The sequence below is a fragment of the Struthio camelus genome, chromosome 2 (assembly GCF_040807025.1).
Source record: "Struthio camelus isolate bStrCam1 chromosome 2, bStrCam1.hap1, whole genome shotgun sequence".
NCBI lineage: Eukaryota > Metazoa > Chordata > Aves > Struthioniformes > Struthionidae > Struthio > Struthio camelus.
The window spans coordinates 104,365-122,589 of NC_090943.1; the positions used below are offsets into that span (position 1 = coordinate 104,365).

The 18,225-nt window shown below is 42.3% G+C and overlaps 1 protein-coding gene across 12 annotated transcripts in view; it reads right to left on the reverse strand.

Annotated features, from left to right (window-relative positions):
- Nucleotides 1–18,225, reverse strand: part of SMARCD3 (SWI/SNF related BAF chromatin remodeling complex subunit D3) — a 110,210-nt gene that overhangs the window by 34,523 nt on the left and 57,462 nt on the right. For all 12 annotated transcript variants that reach the window (XM_068933868.1, XM_068933862.1, XM_068933864.1 and 9 more), the window contains one exon: nt 4,033–4,155. In XM_068933868.1, the coding sequence (XP_068789969.1) occupies nt 4,033–4,155 (123 nt within the window). The remainder of the gene's footprint in view (nt 1–4,032; nt 4,156–18,225) is intronic.

Below are 18,225 nucleotides of genomic sequence, written 5' to 3' on the forward strand. Positions count from 1 at the left end.
CTTGGGGTCATCATCACATTTCAGAATTAACTGCCTAAATTCTGACATCAAAGTCACTAATGAAAATATTGCAAAAATTGGTCCCAAGGTTTTAAAAATTAAATAAAAAATTTGTTTTGATGAAGTCAAATAATTACCTAAAAAGATGCCCCAAGGGCAGCTCTACCCTGGGAGACAACGGTTCACCAGAACTTCATGGAAGGTCAACTTGGCAAAGTCTTCTTGAAATATCCTCTGCATTAAGCATCGACAGTGGCAGGCATGCCAGCACCAAGTCCAATACCACAACCACAGAAGACAAAGTACACTGTCCTGTGCCATAGCTCTCAAGGTGCAGGGGGGAATCCCCAACACCTAAAACGTGTTAGAGCTGCCATTGCTCTCAACTGTCTTAAAATTCTTCTAGCGATCCCCATCTCCTCTTTCTCTGTAACATCCCATGAAGAAAGAATAAAATCTTTTACTCAAGTTGGGGCAAAGAGTATCTACCTCATTTGTTGACTGCAGTAAGTGCAGGCTTGATTCCGGGAGCTGAACGGCAGTTGGGTTCAGAGTATGACACAAAAATCTCTACAAATTATTTGTTCTTCTGCCCCAAGAGTATCACTTGGACGTTCCAGGTTTAGAAGTCAGTACATGCACAATATGCGAGACTCTCAGAATGACCGAACAACACAGCTCAGACGTGAGGTACTGTGGACACAAAGGTATTCTGAGTGAAAACACCCTTGCTCGAGAGGACACCGGGCCAAGTGGCAACCTTAAGCGTTTGAGAAAAAAAAAAAAAGGAAATTGCCTTCTGCCAACAGTCACATAGCAATTCATCAGTTATCTTAAAACAGGCAGAAGAAGAAAGTATCCCAACCTACAAAGCCAGTGAGAGACACCGAGACTTTGTCACTGTACTCAGACACTACTGCTGTTTTTGAACCTAAGAACGGTGACTCTGGGAGTTCATCGCTTAGTCTGAGGAACTGCAACACCAACCAGTCCACTGCGAAACCCTGGATAAGTCTTTGGTTTGAGTGAGAAAACAAATTATTGTCTGTGGCCAGGGCATTGAACGGGAGACTTGCATATGGGATGGGCCACAAGATGCCTCTCTTTCAGACAGGGGATTCCTGAGTTAAGTCTTGGGATGCAAATAATCTTCCCCAACTAATTTAAAGTTTATCATGTTTATGCCCACAACTGACCAGTTATCTTTGGCTTTTTTCAAAGACAATGGAGAGAAATAAGCACTTTTTAGGGCATGATTCATCTATCTTATTTCAAATGTCAACTATATGAGAGGAACTGTGCCTTGGACTCCATTCCTACACTGACCAATCTCTTGACTGTAAAGGGAGCCCAAAGTGACTAGCTTACATAAAAATAACTACAATGTATATGTCTGTTCTTAGCCAACTAAATCCCACCCTCAAAGTCCACCATGGCCCTTGATGTTCAGATTTTCATTAACTCAGTCTTCTATAAGGACACCCACTGGTCACAGTTGAGCCATATGGCTTCAGTTTCCTTCAGGCCATGGACCTCAGTCTAGCTGTACAACTGGTCCCACTGCAGTTCAAAGCTGAAACAGCCCTGCCTGCCTGACTACCTCCCAAAAAGTCCTTTCTGGAGTCTGAGGACAAGAATCGGTGGTTCTTTTATAACGTTAATGCAGGGCTTCTTACTTCAAGTCACATACAGTTAAAGCTGGTCTGCAAATGAGGAATTCTGAGATTCTTGTCATGGGTATAGTCTAGGAATGTAGGCTCGAGGAAGAGGAGAGAACACCACTAGTACTTCAGAGGTAGAAAAAAGACAAGGCACGATCTGGACTGGAAAAGCTGGCAGCTGACAGGGGCTGCTGACAGTGGTAAAATGAGCTGGCAGGTGGTGAAGGCTATCTTCTCTCCAACCCTAATCAACCTCCAAAAATCCAAGGTCTCCTCCTTGCTTTCTGAGCAATCCTACAGCTGTCATCTGTTTCAGCAGCACGGCTGTTCATAGAAGACCAAAGCAATATCAATAGGCCCAGTGTATTTTATGCACTATCCTCAATCAAAAATGGTTAAACCAATCCCCCCTAAAATTTCTCAGGAATAACTAATCCTTCAGACAGAAAACAAAGGCCTGAGCAACACTAGACCCTAAGCCTGTGGTTCCTGAAGACTTTTCCTGGCTACAACCTAATCACTGTGGCCTATATGATAACTGTAATTGCAACTGATAATTCTGAGCAGTCCTACATATTATCACATACCTAGACAAATTTAATTTTTTCCCAGGATTACAATCCCAGCTTGGGAACTACTGCTGAAAGGCAAATTATTTCAAAGTTGCAAGAGCTCTGGCAGGAGTTTTAAGATGGAAATGCAGAGATAACTTTTACTGCTGTTATCTCCAATTAAAATGAGATGAAAATATGTAATATCAGAACAAGCAAAATTTATCGAGGCTTAGCTCTATTTTGGTACATCTTGAATTTCACAACTGCTATGGCTGAATTCTAGACATGAATTTGACAAACATCTGTTGATCATTTTTCAGAAACAGATTTAGACGTTAACTAGCTGAGTAACTGATATTTAAAATGTGTCTGCTGAGCCTTAGATGGAAATGGAATTTTCTGGCTACAGTTTTTGTAGAATGTTCTGTCTCATATTCTCTTCCTCATCTTAGACCCTAAAAATCTCCACTGTATAGCTTACAGCTGGGAGATCATGTATTGCTCAATTCCACGGTGGAGGAGTTTGCCAGAGAATAGACATCTCCCTGCAGATTTACGAATGCAAGTCTAAGTTTTCAGTTACTTTTAAACATGGCCAAGTTCCTAGCTGGTATAAAATAATGGTGCTCTACCCACATTAAGAAGCTAAGACAAATTATACCTGCTGAGAGGCTGATCTACTATATGCAACAATGTTGGACCATTAACTTGTCATTTAAACCATCCATACTTCAGTTTCCTATCTGTAAAATGGGTATCCTATAGAAATTCATTTTTTCCTTTTTTCTTCTGCTTCGTCTATTTCAATTGGAAAAACATTAAGAGCAAAAAAAATTCCTATCTTTTAAAATACCTAAACAGTGACAAACACAACGGAACCTTGATCTTAGTTGGGCTGATTCCCACTACTGTGGTGCAAACAAGAATGACAGCTTTACTCCACAGTAGATATATTGCTACAAAACTCTTCATGCTACAGGATTTACTATATGAATGGGTATGACCATTCAGTATAGTCACAAGAACTAATAAGTAGGATGTAAGAAAAAAATTCTTCACAACAAGAGTGGCCAAGCATTGGAACAGGTTACCTAAAGAGGCTGTGAAACCTCCATCCTTAGCAATTTTCAAAGCTCAACAAGGCCTTGAACAACACTGTTTTGAGCAGGAGGTTAAACTAGATGACTTCCACAGCTCCCTTTCAACTTAAACTTTTCCATGTTGCAATGAAGTAGACTTGGAAAACTGGTGAAAAGTTAATTTCAGTAGTATATAATGAACAGGGAAGTGCTGGACTTGATCTAACAGGTATCGCAGAAAATGTCACCCATCCATTTCTTATATGAATTGTCCTTTTATAGAGTATGCACATTTTTATATTTTTGCAGGCTCTTTAACAATTTTTCTCTAAGTAATTCTTCCCATTATATGCTTAATATCTCAGAAGTTTAGCCTTTAACTGAATTCTAATGGGAAATTTAGCATGACTTCACTAAATCCCTCTAATCTCTTATTTTTTTCCTTCTAATCATTCTAGTACAAAATTTCAAAAACAGTATTTATAAGCCCAGAAGCTATTACCCCCTTTATTAAAGGCTTTCAGAAGCAAGAGCTGGTAATATTCAGTGAATGTTTTCCACCACCCTTCCACATATGCTGTTCCCCAGCTGCTTATGCATAGGAGCTTTGTCTGACTGTTTCAAAATATCTCTGTCCACAGGCCTTTTCCTGGTTCCCCAGAAAGATCATTCTAGCATTTAATACATGTTCCCCCCCCCCTCCCCCCCAACTCAACCTACAGATTTTTCATAACATACCTTCATTGGTCTCTTCAGCGCTTCCTGAATATCCACACGTTTCCGCATAATGGTCTGGTCTAGTTTGCGTTCAAAGGCCAACAGATCCATGTAGGCCTGGGATTCAGGAACCAGCTCCCGGATCTGAGAAGGAAGCAAGGAATATCCAAGCACTGGAAGCAAAGAATCTACCATGTTCTGGAGCAGTAATACTGACACCTGCCCAGCCCTTAGACAGATGAACTAAGAAAGAAGGGGTTACCCCTAAGACTGTGGTTCCCAACTAGTGGGGCAGGTCTGAGTGACGTGATACAACCATAGAACTGAAAAGCTGGAGCATAGAATTGAAGCTAATGAACTCTGGGAGATGCCAGTTGGATCCACAAGGCCTGGATCACTGCTGATCTTTTCAAGAGAGGCTTAGCTACAAGCAGCCTGGGAGCCACCGTTTTTGGCAATGCAACGTATTTTAAATTTGTCCTGTTTAAACTAAAAAAGGCTGTGTCTCTCTAGGCTAGGAATAAAGGCTGGGTGTTCTTCTTTTTTTTTTAAACAAGTGTTAACCCAGCGTAAGTCAAAACCGTAATTCAGGAAGGCAACCTTTGTTAACACATCCTCTTGGCTATGGTGAAATCTGCCTTCACAAGTAAGTTTCAACAAGACCAACTAAGAAGTGTCAACTTATGATTTGGCCAACCGTCACTGGTATTTTGAAATATATCTTATCTCTATTAACAAAATCCTTTCTTATTTTCTCTGTTGCAGAAAAGCACAAAAGAGGTGACAGGAAGTAGGTTAGGAGGGAGAAAGGGATAGAAGTAAAGAGGAAGACCTAAAAATCTGAGCTGAGTGATGGGCAAGCATACTCTTACGTGGAAAAGTCAGTTCTTAATTGGGAATAACTCATGCAGGCAAACCATAAAAGGAAAGGAATTATAAGTAATTATAAACAATCTACTGGTCTGCCTTGTCTATTTCTAAGATATTCACTCTAGCTTTCACCTATCTGATTAAAATACTTAGCTGTTAGAATATGTCTGTTCCATAACAACTAAAAGCTACTTGGCATTCCTGTTTTGCTTTAGAATCAGAAGTCTCCAGTTTGAATTCAGTATAAGACACAAACATACATGTGAGAGAGACTGGGCAAAGAGGAAGAGGCCAAGACAAGTCAGCTTCCCTTGTGTGAGTACAACTTTAGCACTGTGTATATACATTTTGCGCAAAACTGTTTTACTTCACAGAAGAAAGCTCCAGCCTTCTCCTGGACCAAGAGTAGTCAGTTTCTGTTGTAGAAAGAGCTACTAAAGCTATTTGTTTCTTGATGCTGACTCATGGCCACCTGACGCCAGATCTTGCAACAGAGGCTACTTACTACGCTGACCGTAACTGGCATCTGTTCGTCTAGCTTGTTGCTCTGTATATAAATTGGTAGGGAGCTCAAGGGGACCCTAGTAAAATCATTTTGTTTTGCGATTATATCTTGTCCCTCTACCTGCTCACTGTGTACTACAAAAACCTAAGAACTACTGTAGCAGGTCATTCCAGCAATCCATCTATCCTTGTACTGTACTTCTGACTGCATTAGAAAGTTGATGCATTTTAGCGCCTACAGTATCCTAAGGCATGGCGTTCCAGGACCTCAGTAGGCAGTGCGTGACGAAGTAGCTCTTTCTGTTCATTTTGAACCTGCCATCACTTTATGCCTTCTACTTTTAGAGCTGCAGAGGCAGTGGGTAGTCATTCCCTGTTTACCTTCTCCATACAGCTCATAGATCTTATAGTTTTCTGTCATCCCTTTCTTATTTTTTCTCTTTTCCAGGCTGAAGAGGAACAATCACTCACTTCTGTTTTTAGACTGATCAAGAATATAAAAAAAAAAATCTCTTTCAACCTTATTTATTGGTTTGTTTGGTTTGAGATGCTAGAATACCCGCACTCTTTGCAGTAGGAGTGACACTTCGGAGAAGCAGAAATCATGGAGCCAAAGAAACGCGCTGGTTTTGTCCCATAAAACTGTGCTGCTTTAGCTAAACGACTGGTTTTTTAAACTATTTGCATGTTTCAGTAAAGCCTTAGTAGCAGCAGAATAATAAAAGAAAGTTAATATTTTAAAGAGTGAAGCACAAAGACCAAGCACTGCCCTGGGAACCCAAGTAGTTGCCAGACAAACGCTGAATAAAGAGAGCTAGGGAATACTTCCAAGGCATAGCAAGTACAAGTCTTTGGATTCAACAGCGTACCACAATGCCCCTATCCTGTCCCACACAGAACAGAAGATTCCTCAGTTCCTTCAACAGAAGCAATCAATCAGGTTGTGACTGCTGTCACTTAAAAATTCTGGACCCAGAGCATAGCTTCAGTCATCTACCTCTGAGCCACACCACAGTCAGCTCATGAACTCCTAGGCACAAGAGAAAGCTGAGAGCTGGGATCCAACTGGATCCAGGATCTGATGACATTTCTAGTAAGTACGCAGAAACAGCAGTAATCTTGAATAAATGTTTCTGTTCCAAACTTACAATGAATTACATCCCCTATCACATGAGAGTGAAAGGGTACTTCCTATTCCAACTATAACCAAGCTGGATGTTAAATTGCATTTAAGAAAGGATAATTACTTTGAAATTAACGAACAAAGACAAAACTGCATGGAAGTCCCTGAGCTGCAAATGGCTGCTGGTTGGGAGAGCACTTGGGAGAAGTATCGCATATACTTGCCCGGGTTTGTACTCTTTTGCAGGTATGTGTTATGGACACAGTGGAGATGGGATACCGGGCTAGATCACAGGTCCACTTAGCCCTATTTGGCTGCTCTTAGCTTCTTTTGCTTTCTCAACCTAGTATTGAAATAATTTTTTGGTGGCATGATAACGATCCAATCTCATTCTGTTTCCCAATTTCCCCTTAAGTATGAGAGACAATTAAGGGGGAGTCCCAGCAGTATCATGATGAAGGATTTTCTTTGTTCCTGGTATGTCTTAGTTCAAAAAGATAAAGGTATTCTACCTCCAGCCAGTACTACACAACTCATTTTTCAGTCTTCTTCACAGCTAACTGAATCTCAGCTATCTTGGTGCTTATATGATAAGGATCTGGGTAGCCTACATAATTCCCTCCTGCTGCACGGTTTGCCCTAACTTAAAAATTCATAACTCCATGTAAGCCTCAACTATTCTAAAAAAGTTCAGAGTATATGCATAGAGAGTATTTCAAGACCTGATTTCTCCTTTGTGGCCTTGAGCCATCTTCAAGAATCTACAGAAAACACCTAACAGCAGCATCTGAACACCTGATGTTCTGAAGCAAGTAGATGAAATCTTATTTCAATGCTTAGCATGCAAAGGATTTAATGACAAGGATGTGGCTTGCATGTTAAAAAAAAAAAATCTATTCTCTGTTTCAGTCATGGAATTATATGAATAACTGGAACAGCTTGTTAATAACATCACTAAGATTCTTTTATTTCAATTATGAAAATTCAAATGTTTCAAAAATTAAAAAAATTAGGAAGAGCATATTATTCTTAAGCTATGTACATTTGACTTTTATGGATTTTTTTTTAATCAGTGGTGACCAAAGCCTAAAGAATACATCTGTGAGACTGCATCTGGACTTCTGGGTCGAGCTTGGGGCTCTCCAGGGCCAGAAAGACAGTGTCATACTGGAGCGAGGCCAGCAGAGGACCACCAAGATGACTGGGGGCTGGAGCACACGCTGTACCAGCAGAGGCTGCGAGAGCTGGGTTTGCTTCAGCTGTGAGAAGAGAAGGTGAAGGGCGAGATCTTATTGCTGTGTGCAGCTACCTAATGGGACGGTGAGGAGAAGACAGAAGTACCTGGAGGTGCACAGCGATAAGATGAGAGACAGCAGAAACAAGCTGCAACAGGTGAAATTGACTCCATGCAAGGAATTTTTTCTTTTTTCTTTTTTTAAAACCACGATGGTAGTCAAACATTGGAACGGGTTCCCAAAGGATGCTGTGCGATGTCCATCCTTGGAGATAGTCAAAGCCCAGCTGGACAGTGCTCTGAGCAACCTGGTGTTGCTTATCAGGTGATGTAATCTGAACCTGCTTTGAGCGGGGGTTGGTCTGCATGACCTCCAGAGGTCCCCTTCAATCTCCACTTTTCTATTATTCCACACATGTAACACGGACTAAACTACAGTTAGATTTTATTTAATACTATGCAACTGTGAATAGATAGAATATATACAATATATCCTACAAATAAAATGTACAAGAAATATATAAAAATAATGTTAACATAGGAAAAGAATACTTATATTTTCCCAGGAAGGGCTCTGAAGGAATCAACAGAAATGCCCGTTTATCCAATATCCTGCGAGTAAATTTAAGGATACCTCTGAACCAAAAACTGCGGAAGCATTAACACCGACAGAAAGTACGCAATGAGAATAGAGTAGCCATACAATGCAATAGGGACATCTCCATAAAGTTGGGCTATTCAGGCAAACTGTCTAAGACACCATTATTGACAGAGAAGAGTTATGAAGCCAGTCTGATCATTTCTTCTTGGACCAGCAGATTTGTCATGAATAGCTTTAGGCTGGAAATCTGAGGAAGCTTTCTATCAGAAACAAAAGGTTCTTGAACAGCCTTCCGGCAGTTTCTTGCCCGCAGTACTTCTAAGTACGTTAACCTGGTTAAGTTACACAAAAGTTTACATGATATGATTCATTGTAGTAACAGCATGCTGGATTTCACGAGCAAGAGATCTTTCCATTCCTAACTTTTAGCTAGAAAGAAGTAATTCAGGACACTAGAATAGGGAACAATCTCTTGAAAGTAAAAAATTCTGAAACGATTGAGAAGTCTTGGTGAGTGGATGAAACAAACACCCGTGAGTGTAACAAGAAGTGCAATTACACCTCTTGTTGAATAAAGTGGGAAGCAATTACAAATAAAGGCTTGGTGGCCTTAAGACCTTGCTGAAATCAACACAGGAATAATATGGAGATTTCCAGAGTGAACATTTTACTAAGGCTTTAGACACACTCGGCCAACATAATTATTCAAAGATGACAGAAAATGACTTTCAATGACATTATCTGGAATTGAGTAAGGCACTTGATAAAGCACTGTGTGTGAAATTGTGGCTGAGGAGAACAGGGAGTTTAGCACAAGAATTATACAATAGGTTAAAAAACTGACTAAAGAGGCCAGGATGCAGGACTGAGCTGGAAGCAGAGTATCAACCTACATGTGGTACAGATGTTCAGCAAGGAATGATCATGGGGGCCAGTCTTATTTCATATTTTCAAAACTGTCTCAGTACCTACTTTCCAAACCAAAAAGAAAATCCCCCAAAATGAGCTAACGAAATATGCTGGTAACATAAACTTGGGATGTGTTGACAATTCAGAAAAAGCACTCCAATTTAACATAAATAGGAAATTTAATAGAGCGAAGAAATTTAATAGTGCAAGCTGTGACATCATGCACTTTGAAATAAGTATTAAAATTTCTGTGACAAACTTGAGAAATGAAACCTGAAAAGGAAAATTTCCAGCATTTCTATTAGGGGACACAGATCTTCCCAGTCACCAGGGCTACGGTAGACTTCCCTTTCTCCCTGGACACACATTCTCATTCTCATTCTCTCCCCTCTCTCTCTCCCCTCCCCTCTTCCTTCTCTGTCCTCCCCCTCTCCTGCTCTCCCCCCAACTGCCTTCTCATCCCCTCTTTCCCCTTTCCCTGCTCCTTCTCCCCCATCTGCCCCCCTTCTCTCCCCCCACCCCCAACATTCTTCCCTTCAAACTAAGATGCACATTCCCAGAGGGTAATCTTCCAGTTATCCTGGGAGTCCCCACTTCACTGTAAAAACACAGCAAAAGAATCTCTCCAGAAAGTTATGACTTTCACGGGCTTCCCTTCCTACTCAGTAATTAAAGACAAGATGATTTTCTTGGGGCTTCCAAGGCTTGGAGAATAAGTGCCGAGTTGCGTGTTAGTGCATTTTATACTGTAGAGGTAGAAGGTGCGTGGCACAGTCTCCATCCAAACTACTGTTTGGCAAGCTAGCTAGCATATAGGAGTCATACAGCACTTATAATGAGGCATTTCAACTCTGAAAAGTGCTAGAAGACTTCTTCAATCTCAGAAACAAAAATGGTTTTAAGTTGAAGATGTGCTGTTCCAAGAACAAATAGATTTAAGCTGAATGTTAGACAATTCAGATTTTAAATCTGAAAAGTTTCTAAGCATCAAAGCCATGAGAGTCTGTCATCAAAGCAGTGACAGCAACAGCAAGGAGGGATATAACCTATTTTCTTTCAAGACAGAGCATGATCGGGCAAAGCAGAGCTGAAATTGCCCAGCAGTGACAACTCACTTTCCAGAATTCTGGCTGACTAACCTTAACACCTCTGAAAACAAGAAATAAGATGCAAGATATAAAGAAGAGGAAGTGTCCTGGGGATTATATAATTTAATCTTAAGATACTAAATCATAATGACCAGAACCTGCAACTGACACAGAATAAAGAAATAGGAAATACGGAAGAGGACAGGGCAATATGATCTACACCATGGTAAACAGGGGACAAGAAAACAATGTGAATTATTGAAGGTATTTGTACAAGCAAAAAACTAGAAACAAAGAATGGAAGACATAATTTACAGCATGGGGATTCTCACTACTTCTTAAAAGGATTTGGGAAATGGCGGAAAGGGTTAGGGGAGGAAACAGCCTGGCAACACCACAGTAGCCTAACAGGCTACTGCAGTTCCTGAAAACATGATAAGGGAAATACTGGAGCAGGACTAAGGATTTTATAATTACTGCCATATTTGTCAATAGCATCATCACTACAAGAACATCAGAGTCACAATGCAAGAAATCTACTGACAAATTTGAGAAAATTCTGAGAAAAACTATTGAGATGATTAACAAACAGAAAAACACGATGTAAAATACAAGGCTCCAGGAAGTCAGCTCATTTATCTTACATATCTGTGTGAAAAGAAAAAAAAAAAAAGAAAATTTTCTCTGTCTATCAAAGTGACAACACAACGCAATGGAAACAGAACTTGAACTTGTTAAGCTCAGACTAGAAATACGGTACAAATGTTTAACAGTGAGTGTAGCCAATCACTGAAAAAATTTGCCGTCTGCTGCAGGGAACTTTTCCTCACTAGGATTTTAAATACATATGCTCTTAATTACAAGTAAATCCTCAGGCCTGTCTTGTACAAGAAGTTCAACTAAAACCAAAACAAATCAGCAGTAAATTCTCAAGGTAGGGTCAGACTTCAGATTACTTGTCTAGTTGTGTGATACAAAAAATAAAACAGTATTTTTTCTTCTCTCAGAAAATCAAATATATTCTTTTTCTTGTCAAAGTGCTCCATAAGAAGGCTTTCCGCTCTCTAATAAAATCAAATGGACCTCTCAGTACAATTATGAGACATGTATTTATGTACAATTATGCAGACAATCAGGAAAAGAGCTCACATCTAAAGTCTGGTTTTATATCAAACACGGTGACAGAATATTCATAGGAATGACAGACAAATTGGATCATGAGTAGTGGAATACCTGAGCCCAAGGTGGAGTTAGAGGTGTTCCTGAGTTGCACTCCTCATTGCCATTGACACACCTGACAGCAGAGGTATTAGGAGAAACACCTGTGGGAATCCCTCTTTTTGCAGAGGAGAGAGGCATCTCCTAAACTCTTAATACTACATAAATAGACTTTAAAATCAATATTCCAATATTCGTCTATTGCAAACAGGTTAGCTCTTGATTTGCCCCCTTTGAAAAAAAAAATACAGTAAACATTTCTACAATTTCTGCCATCAGAGATCATAAATTCTGGGAAGAGCGTTTTTGGCATAGACTATCCTCTAAACGGGGGGGGGGGGGGGAGGGGGGGGGCAGGGCTTAGCATCCCTTGGCGAAATGTGGACCTTAGCAAACCTAATAAATATGCCCCTCTCAGTCTCATTGACTTTCAGCATGGGATGCGTGTATAAAATCTTCCCTGGTGACTGGGTATATCCCACTCTGCTAATGATATTAACACTGTACAATATTGAATTCTGAAAGAATATGGGTCTCTTCAAGTAGGAGGACATTTGAGAGCTGACAGGAGTACTGTTGGCTGCAAACTCATACAGATGCAATTTGCCTTCCTTGACTTCCATGAGCCTTTGATATTGAGGCAGTCCTTCTTTGCTAGTCAACTCATATCAGAAGCATCTACCACAGTTGCTTCCAATAGCAGACAAATGCTAACGTCACCTATGTTCTGAGAACAGTCCATTTTGGAACTCCTAAAGTAAAAGTACCAGGCTGAACTTCTCGGGTAATGCTGATGCAGTCCTCAAACACACAGATGTGTCACTGAGTAACGCGCAAAAAAAGTGATTTGGGTAGATAACTGTATAAGCTTCAGCAATCACAGAATAATCTGGGTCAGAAGGAACCTCTGGAGGACACAGAATCACAGAATAGTTGGGGTTGGAAGGGCCCTCTGGAGATCATCTGGTCCAACACCTCTGCTCAAGCAGGGTCAGCTGCAACAGGTTGCCCAGGACCATGTCCAGACATGTTTTGAATAGCTCCACAACCTCTCTGAGTAACTTGTTCCCATTTTCAAATGCCCTCACAGCGAAGAAGCGTTACCTTATGTTTAAATGAGATTTCCTATGTTCCAGTTTGTGCCCAATGCCTCTTGTCCTGTCACTAGACACCGCAGAGAAGAGTCTGGCCCCATCTTCTTTACACCTTTGCATCAGATACTTATATATATTGATAAAATCCCCCCAGAGCCTTATCTTCTCCAGGCTAAACAGTCCCAGCTCTGTCAACCTCTCCTCCTATGACAGATGCTCTAGTCCCACAATTATCCTTTTGGCCCTTCACTGGACTTGCTCCAGCAGATCCATGTCTTTCCTGTACTAGGGAGCCCAGAACTGGACACAGTACTCCAGGTGCGGTCTCACCAGAGCTGAGCAGAGGGGAAGGATCACTTCCCTCGACCTGCTGGCAATGCAGCCCAGGATACCATTGGCCTTTGCCATTAGGGTGCAATGCTGGCCCATATTTAACTTACTCTCCACGAGGACCTTCTCTGCAAAGCTGCTTTCCAGCGGGTTGGTCCCCAGCCCCTGCTGGGGCATGGGGTTATTCCTCCCCAGGTACAGGACTTTGCATTTCCCTTGTTGAACTTCATGAGGTTCCTCTATGCCCCTATCTCGAGCCTGTCGAGGTCCCCCTGAATAGCAGCGCAACTATCTGACATAGCAGTCGCTCCTTCCAGTTTTGTATCACCTGCAAACTTGCTAAGGGTGCATCCGGTCCCATAATCCAGGTTATTAATGAAGATGAGGTCATGCAGACCAACCCCCGCTCAAAGCAGGTTCAGATTACATCACCTGATAAGCAACACCAGGTTGCTCAGAGCACTGTCCAGCTGGGCTTTGACTATCTCCAAGGATGGACATCGCACAGCATCCTTTGGGAACCCGTTCCAATGTTTGACTACCATCGTGGTTTTAAAAAAAAAGAAAAAAGAAAAAATTCCTTGCATGGAGTCAATTTCACCTGTTGCAGCTTGTTTCTGCTGTCTCTCATCTTATCGCTGTGCACCTCCAGGTACTTCTGTCTTCTCCTCACCGTCCCATTAGGTAGCTGCACACAGCAATAAGATCTCGCCCTTCACCTTCTCTTCTCACAGCTGAAGCAAACCCAGCTCTCGCAGCCTCTGCTGGTACAGCGTGTGCTCCAGCCCCCAGTCATCTTGGTGGTCCTCTGCTGGCCTCGCTCCAGTATGACACTGTCTTTCTGGCCCTGGAGAGCCCCAAGCTCGACCCAGAAGTCCAGATGCAGTCTCACAGGTGTGGCTTAGCAGGGAATAGCCGCTTTCCTCAACTTGATGGCACCACTGGTGCTAATACAGCCCATTTTGCAGTCCGCCTTCTTCATAGCTGGGATACACCACGGGCACATTCTCTGCTTGTTGTCCATGAGGACCTGCAGGTCCTTTCCTGCAAAGCTGCCTTCTAGTCGGGTGATGCCCACCCGTACCGGTGCATGGGGCTATTCCATCCCGGGAGCAGAACTTTGCATTTGCCTTTGTGGAACTTCATGACGTTGAGCTGCCGGCCCATTTCGCCAACGTGTCAAGGTCTCTCCGAGTATCTTTGCTTCCCCTGGACTCTGACCCTGGGCTCAGGAACCCGGGAGGCCTGAGGACGGGCCTCGCCAGGAAAAACAGAGGCCAGGACAGTGCTGAATACCTCGGCCTTTTCCATGCCTTTTGCCGCTGGATCCCCTGCCCCACTGAGCAGCAGGCCCAGGTTTGCCTCGGTCTTCCTTCTGCTGCTGATTCACTTCTAGAAGCCCTTCTCGTTGCCCATCACATCCCTTGCTAGGTTCAACTCCAGCTTTCACTGAGCTTTCCTAGGTCCAGAAATTTCCTAGAATTTGATCCATTTCATGCAGGAAATAACAACTGGAGCTGCATTCTTCAATTGCTACTTAAGCAGGACATATAAAGCAGTCTTTGCAGCAGACATTTGGTTAACCACAACAGCAGCAGCAGCAACTAATCATCAGACGCTGATCCTTGCTAGCGATCTGGCAGCTTCCTTAGAATTAGGCTAGCCTGTTCCTACCATCTTCAGAAGAAGTAACAAAAGCCAGTACCTCTTGCTCTCCCAGCTCTAACAAGCTCCATTAGATCATGAGCCAATTTTATACTAGCTGCAGCAGGTGAACATAACCTAGCCATTTCAAAAATAGCGTTCAGAAGTCAGCATTTATATATTACAAGCAACAATGACTGAAGTCTAGCTCATCAGCAAGTGGGCTGAGAAACAACGTCCTTGCTAATAAACTTGAGCCTAAATCTAAAGAAAGAGAGTTAAGTCTAAACCCCCCAAAGTTAAAGATAAAGTCACAATAGGACAAGCCAAAGAAAGATACTGACGTTTACCTTGCTAAAGATGAAAAACCAGTCAGACAGCGCAACCAATCAGTTATGAGTAATTCAGTCTAACTCATATATATCTAAGACACATATATATACATATATAACTTCTGCTAAACTCTACACTGTTTGCTTAAGTGCTTAATGACGTGAAAGAAAGCTCTAGGTCACATCTACAGATCAGGACTATGATGAATAGGTCCTTATGAGTTACTCTTAAAGCTCCAGTAAAAGCAATTCAGTAGTTCCTGTACGTTCACTGGCAGGTCATCACCTGTGAGCAAAGCCAATCCTCTGAAGCACGCAGTTCAAAGAAACAACTGGAGGGGTAACCACAAAGTCAGTCAGAATGGAAAAGCAGGAACTCTAAGACAGAGTGTCAGACAGCACACACAAGCAACATACTCTGGAGACTTTTGCTACAGATGCTCTGTAGTACAGCAATTGGGTCACAGAACGATGCAGGTTGGAAGGGACCTTGGGAGGTCTCAAGTCCAGCCTCCTGCTCAAAGCAGGGTCAGCTATGAGGTCAATTGCTCAGGACTTTATGCAGTGAGGTTTTGAAAACCTCCAAAGGTGGCGGTCCCACAACCTCTCTGGGTTCCAATGCTCGGCTGTCCTGTTGTGAAAAAGTTTCTCCCTATATCCGGGCAGCCCCTTTCGTGTTTCAGCTTATGCCCACTGCCTCTCATTCTCCTGCCATGCACCGCTGCGAAAGAGCCTGGCTCCATCTTCTTGACAACCCCCTGTTAGGTATTGGCGGGCTGTTATTAGGGCCCGTCAAAGCCTTCCCTTCTCCAGGCTGAACAAGCCCCCGCTCCCTCAGCCTCTCCTCATAGTGCATGCGCTGCTCCAGCCCTCTGACCATCTTGGGGACCCGCTGCTGAACTAGCTCCAGTTTGCCAATGTCTTTCTTGTACTGGGGGCCTCAAAGCTGGACGCAGCGTTGTAGATGTGAGCTAATGAGTACCGAGTGAAGAGGGATAATTGCTTCCCTCAGGCTCCTGGCTGTGCTCCTGTTCCCACAGCCCAGGATGCTCTTAGTCATCTAGGCTGCCAGGGCACACTGCTGGCTCACACGCAGCTTGCTGCCCATTAGCCACTACCCTCTAAGCCCAATCATCCAACCAGCTTTTTACCCATCCGGTTGTTCGCCCATCCAGACCATAATGCTCCAACTTGGATGCAAGCATTTGACGGGAAACAGTGTTGAAAACTTTGCTAAAGCTGCAGTAAAAGGCATCTGCTGCTCTCTCTTGCCCATAAATCCAGTCATCTTATCATAGAAGACAGTCAGGTTGGTCATACATGATTTATTCATGGTCCAGGGTGTGTACTCTGCTGCTCTTGAACTCCACTATTTCATGGCTGCTACCAGCCAAGGCTGCCATTGATTATCACATCCCCAATCACTTCTTTCTTGTTAGTGAATAACAGATCCAGCTGTGCCTCACCTCTGATTGGCTCAGAAGGAGAACAAGCTGGAGGACAGCCATGCAGTGACCGAACAACAACAGGATAGGTATTAGGGTATGAGAGCAATGCAGAGGAATCCCATGTGGTGGTCAGCGCACAGCAGCAGGAGTTGACTGATTCTTTATATAGAATGAAGAACAGAGGATGAAAAGGAGAGACGAGCTGTGCAAAAACCCATCAGTACAGATGGGCCAGAAGTCCTCATGGGAATTTAAGGGGCAGGTGACAGTAACGCTGCCTAGGAAGAAACTGAATGACTCAGAACTCAAAGAGCCTGATGTCTGGTCATGTTTCTTTAAGGACACTTTGTGACATGGAGTCAAAATAGAGGCACAACTGCTAGACTTGAGCTGCAAAGGCCATGTCAGTTCAAGAGATCTGGGTCCCCAGCTATGAATGAAGATGCCGATGAACTTTTCAGAGATTGAATGAGTGTTTCAGTGACCAGAGAAGATGCAAAGAAAGGGAAACAGACTGGAAGATGAGAAGGGAATGACTCAAAGGTAAGGAAGAGAGGGTGCGGTGCAGCATGTGGCACAGAACTAGAGTTAATGTTGAATATACTCCAAAAAACTCTAAGCCTTATGTTATGTTACAGTATGACAGTCTGCGCTTAACCAAGTCTCTTTCTTTTAATTCAAATTGTATTTTAGACAAAGGAGATGCAGTAGATCCAGTCTACTTGCATTTTAAGTAAAACATTTGCCATAGTCATAAAGGGAAACACTACTTAAGACTGAGAAACGGAAATCAGAAAAAGAACACTGTTGCAAAGAACTAGATAAAGCGGGACAACAACAGCACAGAAAAAGAAGCATTAAGCAGGACCGTGGACTGGTCTTGAAACTGATGTCATTTTCATTAATGGCTCAAGCACAAAAAGGAGAAGTACGCTAATGAAACTTAATAATTACATATTTGGGTGGCATTGTGAATACAAATACTGAGAATGTGAGGAAGCCGAGAATTGTACAATAGATATGGGATGAAATTTAACATTACAAAGCACAAGGCCACATGCCTGAGAGTCAACAATTTCTGCTATAATATGGGAATTCACCAGTTGCAAACAACAGAAAGCAGAAATACCTAGGAATATTAGTCAATCACAGAATGACTATATGCCATATCAATGTGGTAAGGCCATAAATTAAAAAAAACACACACAAAAAAACCAAAAAAACATATGATCCCAACGTGAATCACTCAAGCTATTTCCAGTAGGGATAAAAATACATTAACACTATTCAAGCACTAGTGAGACTGGTGATCTGGAATACTATGTATAGTTCTGGCCTCCCGAGAGGTGAATTTGAAGAGGTTCAAAAGAGGTGAATTTAACTTGGGATTGATATAATGAAGGACTGTGAGGATTAGAAGTGTGGGGAGCCACTCTTGGGAAACTAAAAACACTTGACTAGGGGAAAAAAAAACTATCAGATCTAAAATATCTCAAGAGGATGGACCCTAACTAGTTTTGAGGCAGTAATTGTGTGACGGGGCCATTATGATTGAGGGAATTGGACTGGATGCACCAGGATGTCCATAATCCTATCTTCCTACATTTAATAGTTAGCTAGGCAGAACTGTTCTCATTCAACTAAATCTGGACAAAAATACACCCTGCCCAAATAGCTAAACCATAGCAGCTGAGTGACCCTATACAACTGGCAACCTGTTCCAGCACCATAGCACAGGCTTGATCAGAAAGCCCGGAAGTCCACTAGTAGATTATCTAGCCAACTGCCTGACCCTCTGTCACAGAAAATAATGCTGAGA